This window comes from Phycodurus eques, chromosome 17 (assembly GCF_024500275.1).
Source record: "Phycodurus eques isolate BA_2022a chromosome 17, UOR_Pequ_1.1, whole genome shotgun sequence".
Taxonomy (NCBI): Eukaryota; Metazoa; Chordata; class Actinopteri; order Syngnathiformes; family Syngnathidae; genus Phycodurus; species Phycodurus eques.
Window position 1 is genome coordinate 6,099,301 of NC_084541.1, and position 17,009 is coordinate 6,116,309.

The window sequence follows — 17,009 nt, forward strand, 5'->3', positions numbered from 1 at the left end:
AAATTTAAATATCTATCTTAATATAGTTTGAAAAGGGTTTGCAAATCAATGTCTGTTCTTATTTACATGTTATACACAAAGTCCCAACTTCATTTGAGTCAGGGGTTTTATTAATTTTTGGGGGCTTTTATTTTGAAATTGGCTCTCACAGCACATTGGAGGCGTGTTTCCATAATGCAGAGTGTAATATTGAAAATCTTTGTGGAGACTGGCTTGACTTGGCCTGACCGCAGTGATGTTCAGAGGAGATTTCTGTCTGCTCAATGTGATAATTGCACTTCTTTTGCCAGGTAAGTTACTTACTTTGTATGTACTGTATATACCTGTACAATATATTTTTTGCAACACTTTTATTCATGGAGTTAAAGCCTAAGGACCTTTTAATATGGGGACTTAACACGTTCACGCTAACAGCGAATATTTACCTTTCATGAAATGTGTTTTAAATTGACTGAACAATGTCATAACTGACAATGTTTCATCAGTGTGCATGTGTTTGTGTGTATGTACACTGGGTGGGGGTTGACTGGGCCTGGGGAATTTGGAAGTCCACCCTTTAGTTAAAATGGCTAAAATCTTCTCAACATAAATTTTAGGAATTTTCTTAGGTGTTTTGAATAATATATATGTATAATGACACGCTGATGAAGTATTTTTAACTTTCTAGGTGGAACTAATGTGACAATGTGGTTAAGTAGGGTATTGTTGTCTGCTGTTTGAGGGATTTCCGTTTCTCATGAATGATGGACCCACTGAAAAAGAGCAGCCCTTTCGTTGGTTGTGTAGTAATAACTTTTTTGTCAATGTGAAGTTTGCAAAAGGCTCAACACAGTCCGTAGTAAATATACACCTCAAGTTTGTACTTTCTTTCATTGTGAGTATGCTTTTGATGGGGGAGTTCCCTGGTTCTTTTGTTGTTCCAGAGTGTTTTGAGCTTCCTCTCCTATCAGGAAGCTGATCAGTCTCTCTGTTTCCTTGAATGTGGTCATCCAACTCTGCAGGAAGTTCAAACAATGGCATTCATGTTCTACACCCTGCAAACATTTTGTAGTTTTTGTAGCAGGATAGAAACTTGTTTGCTGCGGGTGTTATAATACTGTAACTTTTCAATGAACCCAGAAATAATGCTTGTAGACGAAAGCTCTCATTTGGCTTTGGTTCGAAGAGATTTGCATCGTAGGGCATGAGGTCCACAAAGTCATTCCTTTAAATATCTCCCGTGACTAACTTTCGGCATGCCGCACACCAAGTCACATGACCTAACGCCACTGAGCAGTGTGCAGGGTACTGTAACTCGTTTTCATGAGTGGCTGACCTTCGGCAACTAGCTTTGATTCGAAATTTGAATTGCAGGTGAAAGGCATCGCAATCTCGCAGATGTGACGACCAATCAAAAATGCGATGTCGTATCACATGAGCTTTCCCAACGAAAATATGTTTACGGGTGAAGGTGAGATTCAGTGCATGTATTGGAACAGTATCAACACTGAACTTCTTACACCATCAGCCAAATGTGATGCGGCTTATTTTTTTTGTTTTTATTCCTGGATCCTTCTCACTATTGGCAGGGATTAAATGATTGTAGTAGTAGTAGATAATGTAGGAACACTGTGGTAGTGACAAGAAGGAACCTTTTCTCAACTTTACTGAAAACATACATTCGTAATGCTTAGCGAGGAAGTTACGATTGGGCATGTGCTTTACTTCGCCCTCAGAGTTCTGTGGAAGGTTTGATATAACCTGCTTGGTGGTTTGCTGGCTGGCAAGTTTCAGGTTGCTGTTCCTCCTGCTTCTCCTGCTGGAAACACATCATGCCATTCAGTTTGCTGTGTTCTCAAAATATTTTAGTTTTGGTTCACATCGCTGACTTTTAATCACTTACTCAAAAAGAGAGCATTGTCTTGGCTCCTTGTAACATGTTGTGCGGGGTATGGAAGGTACGGATGAAGGTGCCCGAGCCGCCGGCCCCTGCGCGGGGTGGGGGCGCGCGGCGATCTCCCGAAAGCGCGGCTCCGGGGAGCGCACACCAAACCGCTGCCGCCCGAGCGCGCCAGCATTAGGATGGCCTCGCCCCGCCCGACGGCCTGTCCGGGCCGCCGCAGGCCGCGTGGCACGCGCGGAACGCCGCCGGCAGCGTGTTTCGCAGCGCGCGAAACATTCGTGCGGTCCCCGTCCCCGGTGTCGACGATTGATCAAAATGAGTCTATAATGTATATATAAATGAGAGGCGATCAAAATGTATCACTGTAAGATATAAGATTAAAAAAATCGAACGCATCTGAGCAAATAAGATCCAATCAATTCCTTACAATTAAATTTTTTTTATATATGTATTGGTTTTATATTGAAGAGAAAGACACAAAAGTAGTATAGTAAAACACCCCAACTTTTATTTGTGAAAAAGCAACACACAGCCAGCAATTTTTTTAAGAGCAAAAAACACACTGTCGTCATTGTTGTCGTCAATCAATCAACAGAAATAAAGAAACACCATATTCTTTGGCAATCGTTTTAAAAATAACAAATAGATAAACAAATAAATACTTAAATAAAAATAAAGAAACCCTATATATCTTTGGCAATCGTTTTAAAAAGAACAAATGGATAAATAAATAAATAAATAAAAATAAAGAAACACTATCTATCTTTGGCAATCGTTTTAAAAAGAACAAATAGATAAATAGATAAATCAATAAATAAAAACAAAGAAACACTATTTATCTGTGCATAGGTCAGATGCCACTGAACATTTGGAGGGAAGTAAAAAGTTTGGGGGCTTCCTCCTCAGGAGGTGGCAACACCAGATAGGATCCCAAGAGAGTCCTGATTGTATCCCGGGAAGCAAGAGGCACGTAAGTGGTCAGAAGCGACGACGACAACAGCACCACGCCGGATGCTATTGTGTGTTGGGGGCGCGGGGGGATTGTTGGGAGGTTGAGGCAGCAGATGGCGTACGGGCTGATGTCGGGTCTGCATGTGAGAAGAAAGAGCAAAATGAGAGGATGCATGGAAAGGGAAGACGACTGAAAGACGCATACGGAGATGTTGTCTCCAGCATTACCTTTGATTGTGCCGCGTCCCTCTTCTTCTCAGCGAGCCAGTCTTCCACCGAACGCCCTGCCGACTGAGAGCAAAAGTGCTCGGTCCTGTAACGGCTGTGGCCAAATGCTTTTGACTTGGGGTTTCCACAGAGCTTGCATTTATGTTGAGTTGCATTTCTCCTTTTGGGACCACCACTGCTGCCGGAGGGGGGGGATGCTGACACTTGGAGTGGCAAAGCCCATATGCGGCCGTATCTGATGCTCCCGTATGCGAGCAGCAGCGGAGGAGGACGAAGCGGACACAGCAGCAGCGGAGGAGGACGAAGCGGACACAGCAGCAGCAGCAGTAGCGGAGGAGGACTAAGCGGAGACAGTGGCGGAGTAGGGCGAAGCGGATGCAGCAGCAGCGGCGACGGAGGAGGAGGAGGATGAAGCGAACACATGCGCTGCAAAAAGCTCTGGCAGGACAGGCCCTCTGTGAGTGACTGCCAGACCAGAGGTGTCGTTCGGGTGGTGGTATTCCAGGCCTTTACTGGGCTGCACCGCCTTCTCCAGTAAAGGCTTGGACGGTGGGAGTGCCTCTGCTGCGACCTGGTCTGCGGTGGGCGTCGGAAGCACAACGCACAGGCCCCTGGCCTTGCTTCTCCGGTTGTACCTATTAAAATAAATAATTAAAGGGCAAAATAAAAATGCACAAAATATACAGGCCCGGATGCGTGCAAGTGAGCGAGTCTCACCAATGTGAAAGGGTCCAGTGATTGACCTCCACCAGCTGGATGGGAGCGGCGGCCAGCAGCTGTGCAAACCTGCAGATCTGTTCGATGCGCCCGAAGTCACGCATCACTAGCCCCCATCGGCTCATCCGGATTCCGGCCAGGCTGTGCCCCTGAGCGTGGATGTGGCACAGCTCGATGAAAATGGCCTCCATCAACCTGCTCACACTCGGGAAGTGCGCCACCTCCGTGCCCTTTCCGAAGGCGAGACTATCCGCAGAAAACGCTGCCACGTGAGTTGCCAGCCTGGAAACCTCTCACATACCTTGCAGGACAAACCGCACGTACCATTTGGCACTGTCCAGGCCCGTCGAGTGGCAATTTCTGGCCGAGGTCTTGAAGCGGCCCTTGGACAGGGACAGCGACAACCTGTCCTTGTGCCGCGTGGGAAGGGCAAGGGGGGCCTTGTCCCTGGAGTCCAGCTTCAGCCACAGATCCCTGATGTTGGCCACCTGCGACTGAGTGACAAAGGGACACAGACGCAGCTCCACCAGCGCCGACGCCAGGCGGCAGACGTGCTGGTTGCCTGTGCGTCCGTCCTGCGTCAAACGGGCGGCTTTTGGTCAAACTGGCAATTCAGCAAAAAAGACAAATGGACGGAGAGGCCTACATCCTCTACGTGGGCGTCTGGAGGTGGTGGGGGCGCAGCCGTCCTGTCCCTGTCCCTGTCCTGGCACTCCATCATGAACTCAGACAAGGCCATGAACTCCGGGTCTCCTTCGTCCGGATCTTCCACGTCGACCGCCCCGTCGTCCTCCTCCTGCTCCTCCTCCTCCTCTTCCTACGCCACCTTTGTCCATCCAAGCAGTCGGGTCCTCATCCTCCCCGTTCTTGTCACGACCGGGGTCCGGATGGAGCGCGGCGCCGGTCTGGGCATACAGGTAGTCCAAGCCGATGAGCTCCCCTGAATGCGAGAAATTTCAAGTCAGAACGTGTCACGCCGGTGGGAGAGAGAGGGAGGGGGTTGGCCTGGCACGCCCCTACCACTTACCGGCGTACTCCCCCGACGGGGTGTAGTTTTCCACCACCGTGCGTTTCAGCAGCTTCTGCGTCAGCTTTTGGAAAGCGCTGAGCAGGCGGGAGTTGTAGCAGCGTGTCATGGTCATCGACAGGCCCCCCACCACGGCTGCCCTGGCTCGGTCCTCGTTCCACCGGGTCAAGCCCTCCAGCTGGTAGACCTGGAAGTGGAGGGCGTTGGCCACGGTGCCTGCCAAAGAGGACAGAAGGAGAGTTACGCTTGCCTGCCTGCCAACGACCCCCGCCACAAAACGCTCGCGCTCCTCACCTGGAATGAAGCGGCACTGGTGGAGGTGGAAGCACTCCAGGGAAGTGGAGCCTCGCGCGCACTTAAAAATCGGAAGCTTGATGCCACCTCTCGTCATCTCCCCCACCTTGGTGTATATGGGGACGCCGGGCGGGTCCTGGATGCAGGCCATGTGCTGGCGCTGCGTTTCCCAGATGTGCCGAGTCCTGGCCTGGTCGAGGAGAGCCATGCCCATGGTATCCTTGGCCTCCCAGAAGTGGTCCAGCACCTCCTGGATGAGCCGCTCCATCTCCTCGGCCCCTCTGGTGCGGCGACGGCAGTGTCGGCACGCTCCCGAAGACCGACATGATGCGGGCCTTGTTCTCGGGAAGGTGTGGAATCACCGCCCTCACGAAGGCGGCCAGAAACCAGACTGTGCGGGGCACAGGGCGCATTCACCCGAGAACGCCGGTGGGAACACCCAGCTGCTCCAGCACGGAGAGGTACTCCAAACTGTGCCTCAGCCACTCCAAGGTGTCCCCCTCCTGGATTTTCCGTCGCAGGCTGGTGACGGAGTTGCCCAACGAGCGGTCCTTCAGCATGTGCACCACCTTCAAGTCGCAGGCCAACCTAGCGGGAAGCAAAGTGATGCAGCGATGTGCGAGGCTGAGCCGACGACGACCGCTCACTCGGTTCCTTTCTTTCTTGTACGTGAGGACGGCCGGGAACTTCAGCTGTTGGTACATGCTCATCTGCTGGATGATGGCTTCTTCCCAGGCCGAGTACTTCCGGCGGCAGCCGATGCACTCCAGGTAATCGGTGCCCATGAAGTACCAATCTTGGAGGTCAGCCGGTGCCGGCAGTGGGGGCAGGCCAGCTTCAACCCCCACATCTTGTACGGCGCCCAGAGGAAAAAGCGGTGGTGGAAGAAGGCCTTGGAGGAGGTGTGGGGCTGGGTGTAATAACGTGGCGTTTTGGGGGGGTCCCACCATAGCTGGAGCTCCGACGTCAGGACCATTTTCCCACAGGAGCCTTTGACGTAGAGCGCTTTGGCCAGCCATTCGTGCTCGGTCTCCGGCAAAGTTTGGCGCCAGCCCTTCGGCAGCACCTGCGACAGACGGACGATGACGACACTCTGGTAATAAGTGCGGGGCGCCCACACAGGCCCCCGTGCGCCTGCCCCCGTTGCAATGCCTACCTTTGTGTCGGGGGTCGACTCTGTGCAGCTGTCTGCCCTCTGGCAAGTGCACCTACGCCAGAGGTGGACGCGGCGGAGGTTGAGGCGGCTGCTGACGGTTCCTCAGACACTGTCGAGTCGAGACATTGCTGTCAGTCTAATTTCATTCTCACTCAGACTACGCAGTAGAGACATTAAATTCACTCACGCTGAGACTCGACTTCTGCGACGGCTTCCATTAGCTGCTGGTCAGACGGCCCACCCTCTTCTGTAAAGAAACGCCTGTGTCAACAATCATTTTTAATAATGATGATGGTCTCTATGATGAGCACGTTTACCTGCGTTGTACTTGGCCTGTCTGTCTCGGCACAGGATGTACTGTTGGAAGGAGTGCAGCCGCGAGCCCTGGAACACCTGGGTCTTTCTCATCTGTGCCACATATCTAGGATAGGATCATTTCATTTAACCTAACCTCCCTACTGTGACGTGTCTCCGCCGTCCCGCTCCTTCTGGTGAGAGGCCAGGATGGAGCAGGCGTAGCCCACGTCATTGCTCAGCAGCCACTTGAAGGTCCGGTACTGACCAAACTGGAGCTCACACTCGCTGAGCACCAGCTGCCAGCACCCGGGTTCTCCTCCACCCTGGACCACACGAGCCTTGGCGTCCGCCGTCACCTGATCCGCCATTTTGCAGGTCGTGACCGTGGCTGCAGACCTACGACCATGAACAATTTGTCATTATAATCAAATAATGTCACACGTGATCGCAATGTACATTTATTGGGGGTGGCATCGTCATCATCATCATCATCACGCTCATCCTACAGTGTACCTAGAGGCTCGGGCTATCTTGGGGGCTTCTTTGGAAGACTCCAGAGTCAGCTGTTTCGGGAAAGCCAGGTAGCGGAATTGAGGATGGAAATCCATCGTGCTGAAAATAAAATCATATTACAATTTCTATCTACCATTAACAAATTTCTGACTGACTGGAAAGCCACGTGTGTCAACACAAACAATTATCCATCCATCCATTTTCAACACCGCTTATGCTGGTTAGGGTTGCGGGACGCTGGAGCCTATCCCAGCTGACTTCGGGCGAAAGGCGGAATACACCCTGAACTGGTCGCCAGTCAGTCGCAGGGCACATATAGACACGGACAACCATTCACACTCACATTCACACCGTCACTGAGTGGGAACTGAACCCACGCTGCCAGCACCAAAGTCAGGCGAGTGTACCACTGCACCATCAGTGACCACAAACAATTAATGCGACCCAATAACAACGACGTAATAGGCTCAATACTATTATATCATCATTCAGTTAGAATTTTTCACAGACACCTGTTGAACTGTTGCTGTACTCATGACTCGGGAACAATGTGTGTGGACACAAACAAATTAATTCGCCACAAAAAAGTCATTTTAACCCAACAAAAACGATGTAATAGGCTGAATACTATTATATCATCATTCAGTTCGAATTTTCACAGACACCTGTTGAACTGTTCCACTAATGACTCGGAAGCAACGTGTGTGGACACAAACAAATTCATTCGACGATGCAAATAAGTCATTGGATGGACCCAATAAAAAATATGTAAAGTGAAGAAATTAATCAAAGGAAGCTTACCTTGAACGGCAATGGTGTCTATATTACGAACGGCGGCGGAGGGTGGGAGGCACCCTCACTGAGGACAGCCAATCGTGAGTGTAGAGAGTTTATGGTGTACGCTGATTGGCCACCCTAATAAGTTAGGTGGACCAATCAGCGAACACCGAGTATGGCTTCCCTCGGGGCGCATTTGCTGTCCCACCTGGCATTGCACTTCAAAGCTCCACTTGTTTTCCTGCCAACAATATTTGACTAATACATTCTTATTCAACTTTTTAAATCTAATGAGAATCATTTACGTCTCCATCACGATTCCTCTCTGGTGTAGTCACACCTGCCACATTTGGTTCGCTTTAAACGAACCAGAGTTTGTTTCCCCCTTGCTCCATACCTTTAGTGCAGGTGTGACAACACACAAGCCAATTCTGTTGCGCACCAAACAACTGCTCCAAACCTAATATTTTAGGTGGTCTCGGTCTACTTCCAAACGGACTCGGTGTAGTTCGTTTGTGGTGTGAATACGAACTGGTCCTGATCCGACTCAACAAGTCAGTATCCCATAGCTTATACCGATAGTTCATGTTGTACGTCATTCCTGATCTGCCATTCTCTGCTTAGCAACGCTATCGTTGCACGTTGTGGTTCAGAGCGATATGTGCTCCTTCGGTCTGCGGCACACACTTGCAGACGCCGTTCCAGAATGAGTTATAGAAAGTCACGAAACTTGCGTTGAATGAGCTCCTCTTTGTTATGTTAGTGATGCTGCCTGTTATATTAACTAGAGGCTTAAAGGAAACCCCGACTATAATGACAAATGTGTCTAAATACCACTGACCTCTACTTTTGAAATTCAGTGTTACATATTTATAAATGATTCTTTTAAGTTATAAAAAAACATTTCCGTCTACAGCTTAATTTGATACACGGTGGCCGCCATGTTTTTGCGTGCACAATGCATTCTGGGATTGAAGACGGTTGAAAGTTGCCGTTTGCCGCTGTCCATTGCTGCCCTCGCTTATGTTAGTTTACTAATTTAAAGCCAGCCGTTTTTCAGAAATTGGGAAAGCCGCGTGCCAGCCATTTTTGTAAATTTTTACTCATTTTTTGAAGGCCTACAGAAAAGCTACAGAAACATGGAATCTACCAAAAGAAAGATTTAACCCTCTTCTTTCATTAGGAAAAATAAGTACTGTACATTTCTACCTTTTACCGTTCTTTAGTATAAAGCAGTTAAACATGGATAAGTTTCTTGAAAATACCTGTTTCCAAGAAGAAGAAAAAAAAAACAGAGAAAAAGAGCTTTTTGTGAAACAATGCATTTCAAGCATAACTTTTATTTTAATGCTATTTTTTTTATCTAAACAATGCTTTCCTACTATATAGCAATGTAACAGAAAGAGGTATTTTGGTTGCAAAATAACAGTTTATTTACAAGTATACACATGGATTTTCAAATTGATGATGCAAGAACTTTGGAATATTTACGGCTGTGTGTGTGTGTGCGTGTATGCGTGCGTGTGTGTGTGCGCCTGCATGTGTGGGTGTGTGCAGTTTATTTTGACGTATAACACATGCGTTTTCAAATTGATGATGCATGAACTTTGAAATATCTACAGCTGTGTGTGTGCACGCAAATGAAACACATTATTGCTGCGGTGGCACGGTGACTGACTGGTTAGCACATCTGCCTCACAGTTCTGAGGACCGGGGTTCAAATCCCGGCCCCCCCCTGTGTGGAGTTTGCATGTTCTCCCTGTGCCTGCGTGGGTTTTCTCCGGGGCACTCCAGTTTCCTCGCACATCACAAAAACATGCATGGTAGGTTGATTGAAGACTCTAAATTGCCCTAAGGTGTGAATGTATGCACGAATGGTTGCTTGTTTATATGTGCCCTGCGATTGGCTGCCGACCATTTCAGGGTGTACCCTGCCTCTCGCCTGAAGATGGCTGGGATAGGCTCCAGCACGCCTGCGACCCTGGTGAGGATAAAGCTGTACGGAAAATGGATGGATGGATATTATAGCTGCAGTGTGAAGTGGAGAAAAATACTTTACCACAGGTGTTGAGTTGCGTATGCTGCTGGTTGCACCAACTGCAATTAAAAGAAATATGTACAATTACCACAAAATACGCACGTTGTTGCTACAGTGCGATGATGAGGAAAGGCTAATAAGAAATCTACATGACACACATCACATTGTCTGAAAATTATATTTTTGTCCACTGCTGTCTATAAATAAAACAACGACAATAAAAAAAAATCTATCCAATTCATCTAGCTATCGATGATCCACTTTTCTTTCTCCAGGATGCATGATTTGTGAACATGTAGTATCGTAGGACAAACTGTTGTGCTTTTTCATGCATGTTGCATGATAAAAATGGTAAAAGGGAGTAATCGTTCAGGCTATGGACGTTAGCTTTGAAGTTAGCAAGTTCTTACTTCTTCCGTGACTTTCTGATGGCTCAGGGGAGGACGCGCTGCTGCTCCCAAATAAGGATGCATCTGGAGCAGGCTCATTGTACGGAGCCCCCCTGGTGCCAAGGTATGAGAAAAATAAAATGAATTGATAGTCTGTTCCCTCACTTTAGTAAACTTTTTCTGGGGAAGTGGACCGTGATATGGTTGCAATCTCACACGGTTCTTCGAACGATCGACGCGACCAGCGTTACACGCCGTTGGTTGTCGTAGCGTTATCCCTTTCTTTTTTGGGGGAAAAGGATGACATTGTCATCCTTTTTTGGCATTAGCAAAACTGTTTTCAATTAAGCTGTCTCTATTTATCCATGTATTTTCGCTCTAACTTGTCGATCACCGCACCTCTCCCTCAACCTTCCTCTGATCGTGCTGACAAAGCTCTGGTCAAAGCCACTGCTCCCATCTACTGTCGATTTTTGTCAGTCTAATATCCTTTCCAAGCCTTTGATACATATTATGGAGCTGCGCCAAACTCTCTATTCCAATTAAAAAAACAAAACAAAACACAGAAAACGTATTAGTACGTCTTTGGCACAAAGATGGATGGATTTGGACAAAGATGGATGGATTTGTGAAAGTGTATTAATACGTCTTTGGCACCAAATTAGTGAAATATTTAAATCTACACACTATTGTAAACAGTCATGCATAGCAAATAAGTAAAAGTGCTGCACACCGAGCGACACGGCCATATCCCTGAGCTGTCGTGCAGTGTGCGTGGTTTGCTTTCACTCATGCTAAAAATACATTTCCGGGTTTTAAGCGAGCGTAACCCGTCTGGTTTTGCCTATGCGTTGTTTTCTGGGTTACATAATTACAGTGAAGTTTCTAAGACGTCGACCACACCGGGGCTCGATCCCATGCTGCACTGTAATATAATGGATGTGGAGCGCAGTAACCATTGAGGCAAAAGCCTTGGGCCGCTAACACAGTGACCAGCATTCTCTTTTAAGGATTAGAGAGCGAACGTTCTTACAACCATGCAGCCGAGCTGGCTCCTGTTACATGCCATGCCGCCCCTCGCGATCAGTAGTATATACAGCATCAAATATTGTGTTTTACATCAATACTTAACTTTAATCATAATACATTGTGTAATCTGCCTGTGGATGAAAAAGCGAAGCTTGTGACGAAAATGTAACCAGCGGGGTATGTTCAAATAAAGTCAGTCTCGCTTTTATTTGTTATTTTGTTTAGTTATATTATTTTATTTTATTTTCAATGTTTTATCTTATTATGTTACTTAAATTGAAAGCGATCATATAAATCGGACATGTCATTACAGTCGGAGTTCCTTTTAACACAAAAACGACAGACGATGCATTTTTAGTTAGTCCATCCTTGATTATCGGTCCCCTAAACTCTGCTACACAGTTCCTTATAGAAGGTTCCGACCCTTGTATAGGACATCATAATACACTCTATAATAATACACTATAATACACACATAAGCTCCAAATTGAATAAGACCGCAAATTTGCACAACAGAAATGCAACTCACATTTCCAGGTCGGTACTTTGTCCTGCCCTCGTCATTTCTGTCCAGTGGGAGCAACGATCAACACACGTGTGGCTTTGTTTACTTTGGCTTGGTTTGAGGATATGTCACTGCCCGTTCGTTTTGCCATTATTATCGAAGGTAAAAAATAAGCAGCGTGTCTAGCTCGTCTTTGCTCTACGTTGACCAGCTTTGCTGCCTAAAACACCGGTGGCAGTGGGCGCATAAGGACGTATGTGAATTGTGCCACTGGATGTAGCAGCCAGTCCCCCCTCACTCATTGAATCACATTGCAAAATAGCACAAACTGAATAGTTGTATGTTATACTTTCAATTCAGGTTGGATTTTTATTTTTTGTGCGCAACGCAGAATGTCTGTGCGTGGACACCACACCAGCAGTGTGAAATTGCGCACGCGCGCAGCTTGGAGGGAACAGTGCTCTCTTCCAGAGGGGCCGAGCAGTTGTGGGTATACTTACTGCCCACCAGTTTGGTGCCTGTACATTGGGGTTCACCCCCGTGGACGAGAGGGGAGCCTCCCTCCGCCTTCGGGTGGGGGGATGGGTCCTGACTTGTTTGTGCCTATGCACCAAACAGCAGTTCAGGGTACCCACCCTTTTTGGAGTCCTCGGAGGCGGTGCTGGAGAGCGCTCCCGATGGGGACTCCACTGTTCTGCTGGGGGACTTCAATGCTCACGTGGGCAATGACGGTGAGACCTGGAGGGGCGTGATTGGGAGGAACGGGGCCCCCCGATCAGAACCTGAGTGCTGTTCTGTTCTGTGACTTATGTGCTCACCACGGATTGTCCATAATGAACACCATGTTCAAGCATAAGGGTGTCCACACATGCACTTGGCATCAGGACACCTTAGGTCGTAGTTCGATGATCGACTTTATGGTCATGTCATTGGACTTGCGGCTACATGTCTTGGCCACTCGGGTGAAGATAGGGGCGGAACTGTCAACTGATCACCACCTGGTGGTGAGTTGGCTCCGATGGTCGGGAAGATGCCAGTCTGACCTGGCAGGCCGATACGTATTGTGAGGATCTGCTGGGAACATCTGGCAGAATCCCCTGTGAGAAGGAGTTTCAACTCCCACCTCTGGCAGAACCTCCACCACGTCTTAAGGGGAATCGGGGGACGTTGAGTCCGAGTGGACCATGTTCCGTTCCTCCATCTACTGTCGATTTTGTCAGACTAATATCCTTTCCAAGCCTTTGATACATATTGTGGAGCTGCGCCAAACTCTCTATTCCAATTTAAAAAAATAAATAAATAAAAACACAGAAAACTTATTAATACGTCTTAGGCAAAAAGATGGATTTGTGAAAATTTATTGATATGTCTTTGGCACCAAATTAAATTAAATATTTTAATCTACACACTATTGTAAACAGTCATCCATAGCAAATAAGTAAAAAAAAAGAAAAAAAAAAAAAAAAAAAAGGCTGCTGCACACCAAGCGACACGGCCATATCCCTGAGCTGTCGTGCAGTGTGTGTGGTTTATCAACTATTTTCATGAATGGCCGATCAGTCTGCAGCTTCCAGCCAATCTAAATGCACACAAGCTTACACTCATGCTAAAAATACATTTCCGGGTTTTAAGCGACCGTAACCCGTCTGGTTTTGTCTATGCGTTATTTTCTGGGTTACATAATTACAGTGACATTTCTCAGACGTCGACCACACCGGGGCTCGATCCCATGCTACACTGTAATATAATGGATGTGGAGCGCAGTGACCATTGAGGTAAAAAGCCCTGGGCCACTAACACAGTGGCCAGTATTCTCTTTTAAGGATAAGAGAGTGAAATTTCTTACAACCATGCAGCCAAGCTGGCTCCTGTTACATGCCATGCCACCCCTCGCGATCAGTAGTATATACAGCATCAAATATTGTGTTTTACATCAATACTTAACTTTAATCATAATGTATTGTGTAATCTGCCTGTGGATGAAAAAGCGAAGCTTGTGACGAAAATGTAACCAGCGGGGTATGTTCAAATAAAGTCAGCTATACTCCTTTAAAATACACACACTTTCGCTTTTATTTGTTATTTTGTTTATTTATATTATTTTATTTTATTTTCAATGTTTTATCTTATTATGTTCCTTAAATTGAAAGCGATCATATAAATCGGACATGTCATTACAATCGGAGTTCCTTTTAACAGAGAAACGACAGACGGTGCATTTTAAGGTACTCCATCCTTGATTATTGGTCCCCCAAACCCTGCTGCACAGTTCCTTATAGAAGGTTCCTACCCTTGTATAGGACCTCATAATAAACTCTTGAACCTCCAAATTGAATAAGACCGCAAATTTGCACAACAGAAATGCAACACACATTTCCGGGTCGGTACTTTTTCCTGCCCTCGTCATTTCTGTCCAGTGGGAGCAACGATCAACACACGTGTGGCTTTGTTTACAAATTATAGTTCGATTGCAAAAAATACAATACAAATGCAGACTGCACCAAATGTAAAAAAAATGTGTACGTGTGTGTGTGTGTTTATATAACCCCAATTCCAATGAAGTTGGGACGCTGTGTTATTTAATGTTCACACTGATAAACTTGATTGTTTTTAGGAAATAATCATTAACTTAGAATTTTATGGCTGCAACACGTTCCAAAAAAGCTGGGACAGGTGGCAAAAAAGACTGAGAAAGTTGAGGAATGCTCATCAAACACCTCTTGTGAACATCCCACAGGTGAACAGGCTAATTGGGAATAGGTGGGTGCCATGATTGGGTATAAAAGGAGCGTCCCTGAAAGGAGCGTCATTCACAAGCAAAGATGGGGCGAGGTTCACCTCTTAGTGAACAAGTGCGCGAGAAAATAGTCGAACAGTTTAAGGACAATGTTCCTCAATGTACATGTGCTGGAGAGGAGGGTCTGTCGGGAAGTCCAATCTCAGATTCAGGAGGAGCAGTGTGGTTTTCGTCCTGGACGTGGAACAGTGGACCGGCTCTACACCCTCGGCAGGGTCCTCGAGGGTGCATGGGAGTTCGCCGAACCAGTCTACATGTGTTTTGTGGACTTGGAGAAGTTCATTCGACCGTGTCCCTCGGGGAGTCCTGCGGGGGGTGCTTCGGGAGTATGGGGTGCCGATCCCCCTGATACGGGCTGTCCCTGTACGACCAGTGTCAGAGTTTGTTCTGCATTGCCGGCAGTAATTCGGACTCGTTTCCAGTAAGGGTTGGACTCCGCCAAGGCTCCCCTCTGTCACCGATTCTGTTCATAACTTTTATGGACAGAATTTCTCGGCGCAGCCGAGGAGTAGAGGGGGTCCGGTTTGGTAACCTCAGTATTGCATCTCTGCTTTTTGCAGATCTGTTGGCTTCATCTCGCTGTGATCTCCAACTCTCACTGGAGCGGTTCGCAGCAGAGTTTGAAGTGGGTAGGATGAGAATTAGCACCTCCAAATCTGAGACCCTGGTCCTCAGTCTTAAAAGGATGGAGTGCCCTCTCCGGGTCGGGGATGAGATCCTGCCCCAAGTGGAGGAGTTTAGATATCTTGGGGTCTTGTTCAAGAGTGAGGGAAGAATGGAATGGGAGATAGACTGGTTGATCGGTGTTGTGTCTGCAGGACTTTGTATCGGTCCGTTGTGGTGAAGAAGGAGCTAAACCGAAAGGCGAATCTCTCAATTTACCGGTCGATCTATGTTCCTACCCTCACCTATGGTCACAAGCTGTGGGTCGTGACCGAAAGAACAAAATCCCGGATACAAGCGGCCAAAGACCTGGATTATGGGAAAGTAGTAATTGTCTGGATGTATGTTGAATTGGTACATCTTGACTGTTGTAAGATTGTATGTTGGAGAGGAGCTAAGGTTAGCCCGGGTTTTTAGTGGAGGTTACGGAGAGACTTCGCTGCATGTATGTAATTGTGCTCTGCCCGGTGGCTTGTGACTATACTGTACCTTATTTTTCAATGGAACTGTGTTTCATTAGCAATACTTTTTTTTTGGTCTCAATACATGCCCACATTATTTTCAATGCCAAAATTTAATGGCAGTGTTTTGGCTCCATATGTTCTCAACAATTGCCAAAGGACATAATCATAAATATATTGTTAACAAAGGACAGACATGTTCGTACTTCATCAAAAACAATTTGAAATGTTTTTACAGGTGCCAGAGTTTGTGCTAGAGATGTGCCACCCCGCATTGTACACCAACCCTCTGATGTGGTGGTGAAATTGGGAAAACCTGCCACATTCTCCTGTCGGGGGGATGGCAACCCAAAGCCTACCATTGAGTGGCTGCACAACGGCCAGCCGCTGGAGGTTACAAAGGGAAATGGCCAACTGCAGCCCATGGTTTTGTCAGATGATAGGCTCTTCTTCCTGAGTGTGGGTGGGAGTGGACGTGGCCAGTCGCATGAAGGTATCTACACATGCGTGGCCAGGAACAGTGCAGGAACAGCCTTCAGCCATAATGCATCCTTGCACATTGCAGGTAAGACTTTAACTGAGTTCTACTGAATAATTGATCAGTTGAAATTGCCTTTAAAACTTTAAAAAATCTGCTATTCATACAAACAACGGCTACCTATTATTATCCATCCATCCATTTTCTGAACAGCTTAACGTCACCAGGGTCGCGGGTGTGCTGGTAACTATCTCAGCTGACTTTGGGCGAGAGGCGGGGTACACCCTGAACTGGTCCCCAGCCAATCGCAGGACACGTACAGTATAGACAAACAACAATTCACACTCACATTCACACCTATGGACAATTTGGAGTCTTCAATTAACCTACCATGCATGTTTTTGGATTGCGGGAGGAAACTGGAATACCGAGAGAAAACGGGGCACGGGGAGAACATGCAAACTCCACACAGGGGAGAGCAGATTTGAACCCGGGTCCTCAGAATGTTCACCATTCCACCCTAGATGAATATCATATATTATAATTTTTTTGTTTTAGTGAATGTGAAGTCCTTAAGCCAAGCTGTTACCTCCTGGTCTGCTGAATGGAGGGCGGCTAATCCTCCTCTCAGTCTTTGGAAAGGTCACGCCTCAATTATGTGTTCCGTTGTCTGCTCCTCTGCACAAGCTCACAGTCAGCTGGGGCTACTGCCCCATCCTTGAAGGCTGGCCAAGCATGGGCTTCCAAATAGATGGGAGTCAAGTAATGGCTGGGTTGAGAATATCATATTGGAGTAGTAGATGGTGG

General features: G+C 47.2%; 1 protein-coding gene across 3 annotated transcripts in view; it reads left to right on the forward strand.

The window, feature by feature from the left end:
* Positions 1-206: 206 nt before the first annotated feature.
* The window catches only part of robo4 (roundabout, axon guidance receptor, homolog 4 (Drosophila)), a 63,066-nt gene continuing 46,263 nt past the window's right edge, over positions 207-17,009 (forward strand). For 2 of the 3 annotated variants that reach the window (XM_061702512.1, XM_061702513.1), the window contains exons 1-2: positions 207-290; positions 15,963-16,289. In XM_061702512.1, coding sequence (XP_061558496.1) covers positions 236-290; positions 15,963-16,289 — 382 coding nt within the window. In that variant the 5' untranslated portion in view covers positions 207-235. The remainder of the gene's footprint in view (positions 291-15,962; positions 16,290-17,009) is intronic. The other variant, XM_061702514.1, reaches the window with a different exon arrangement.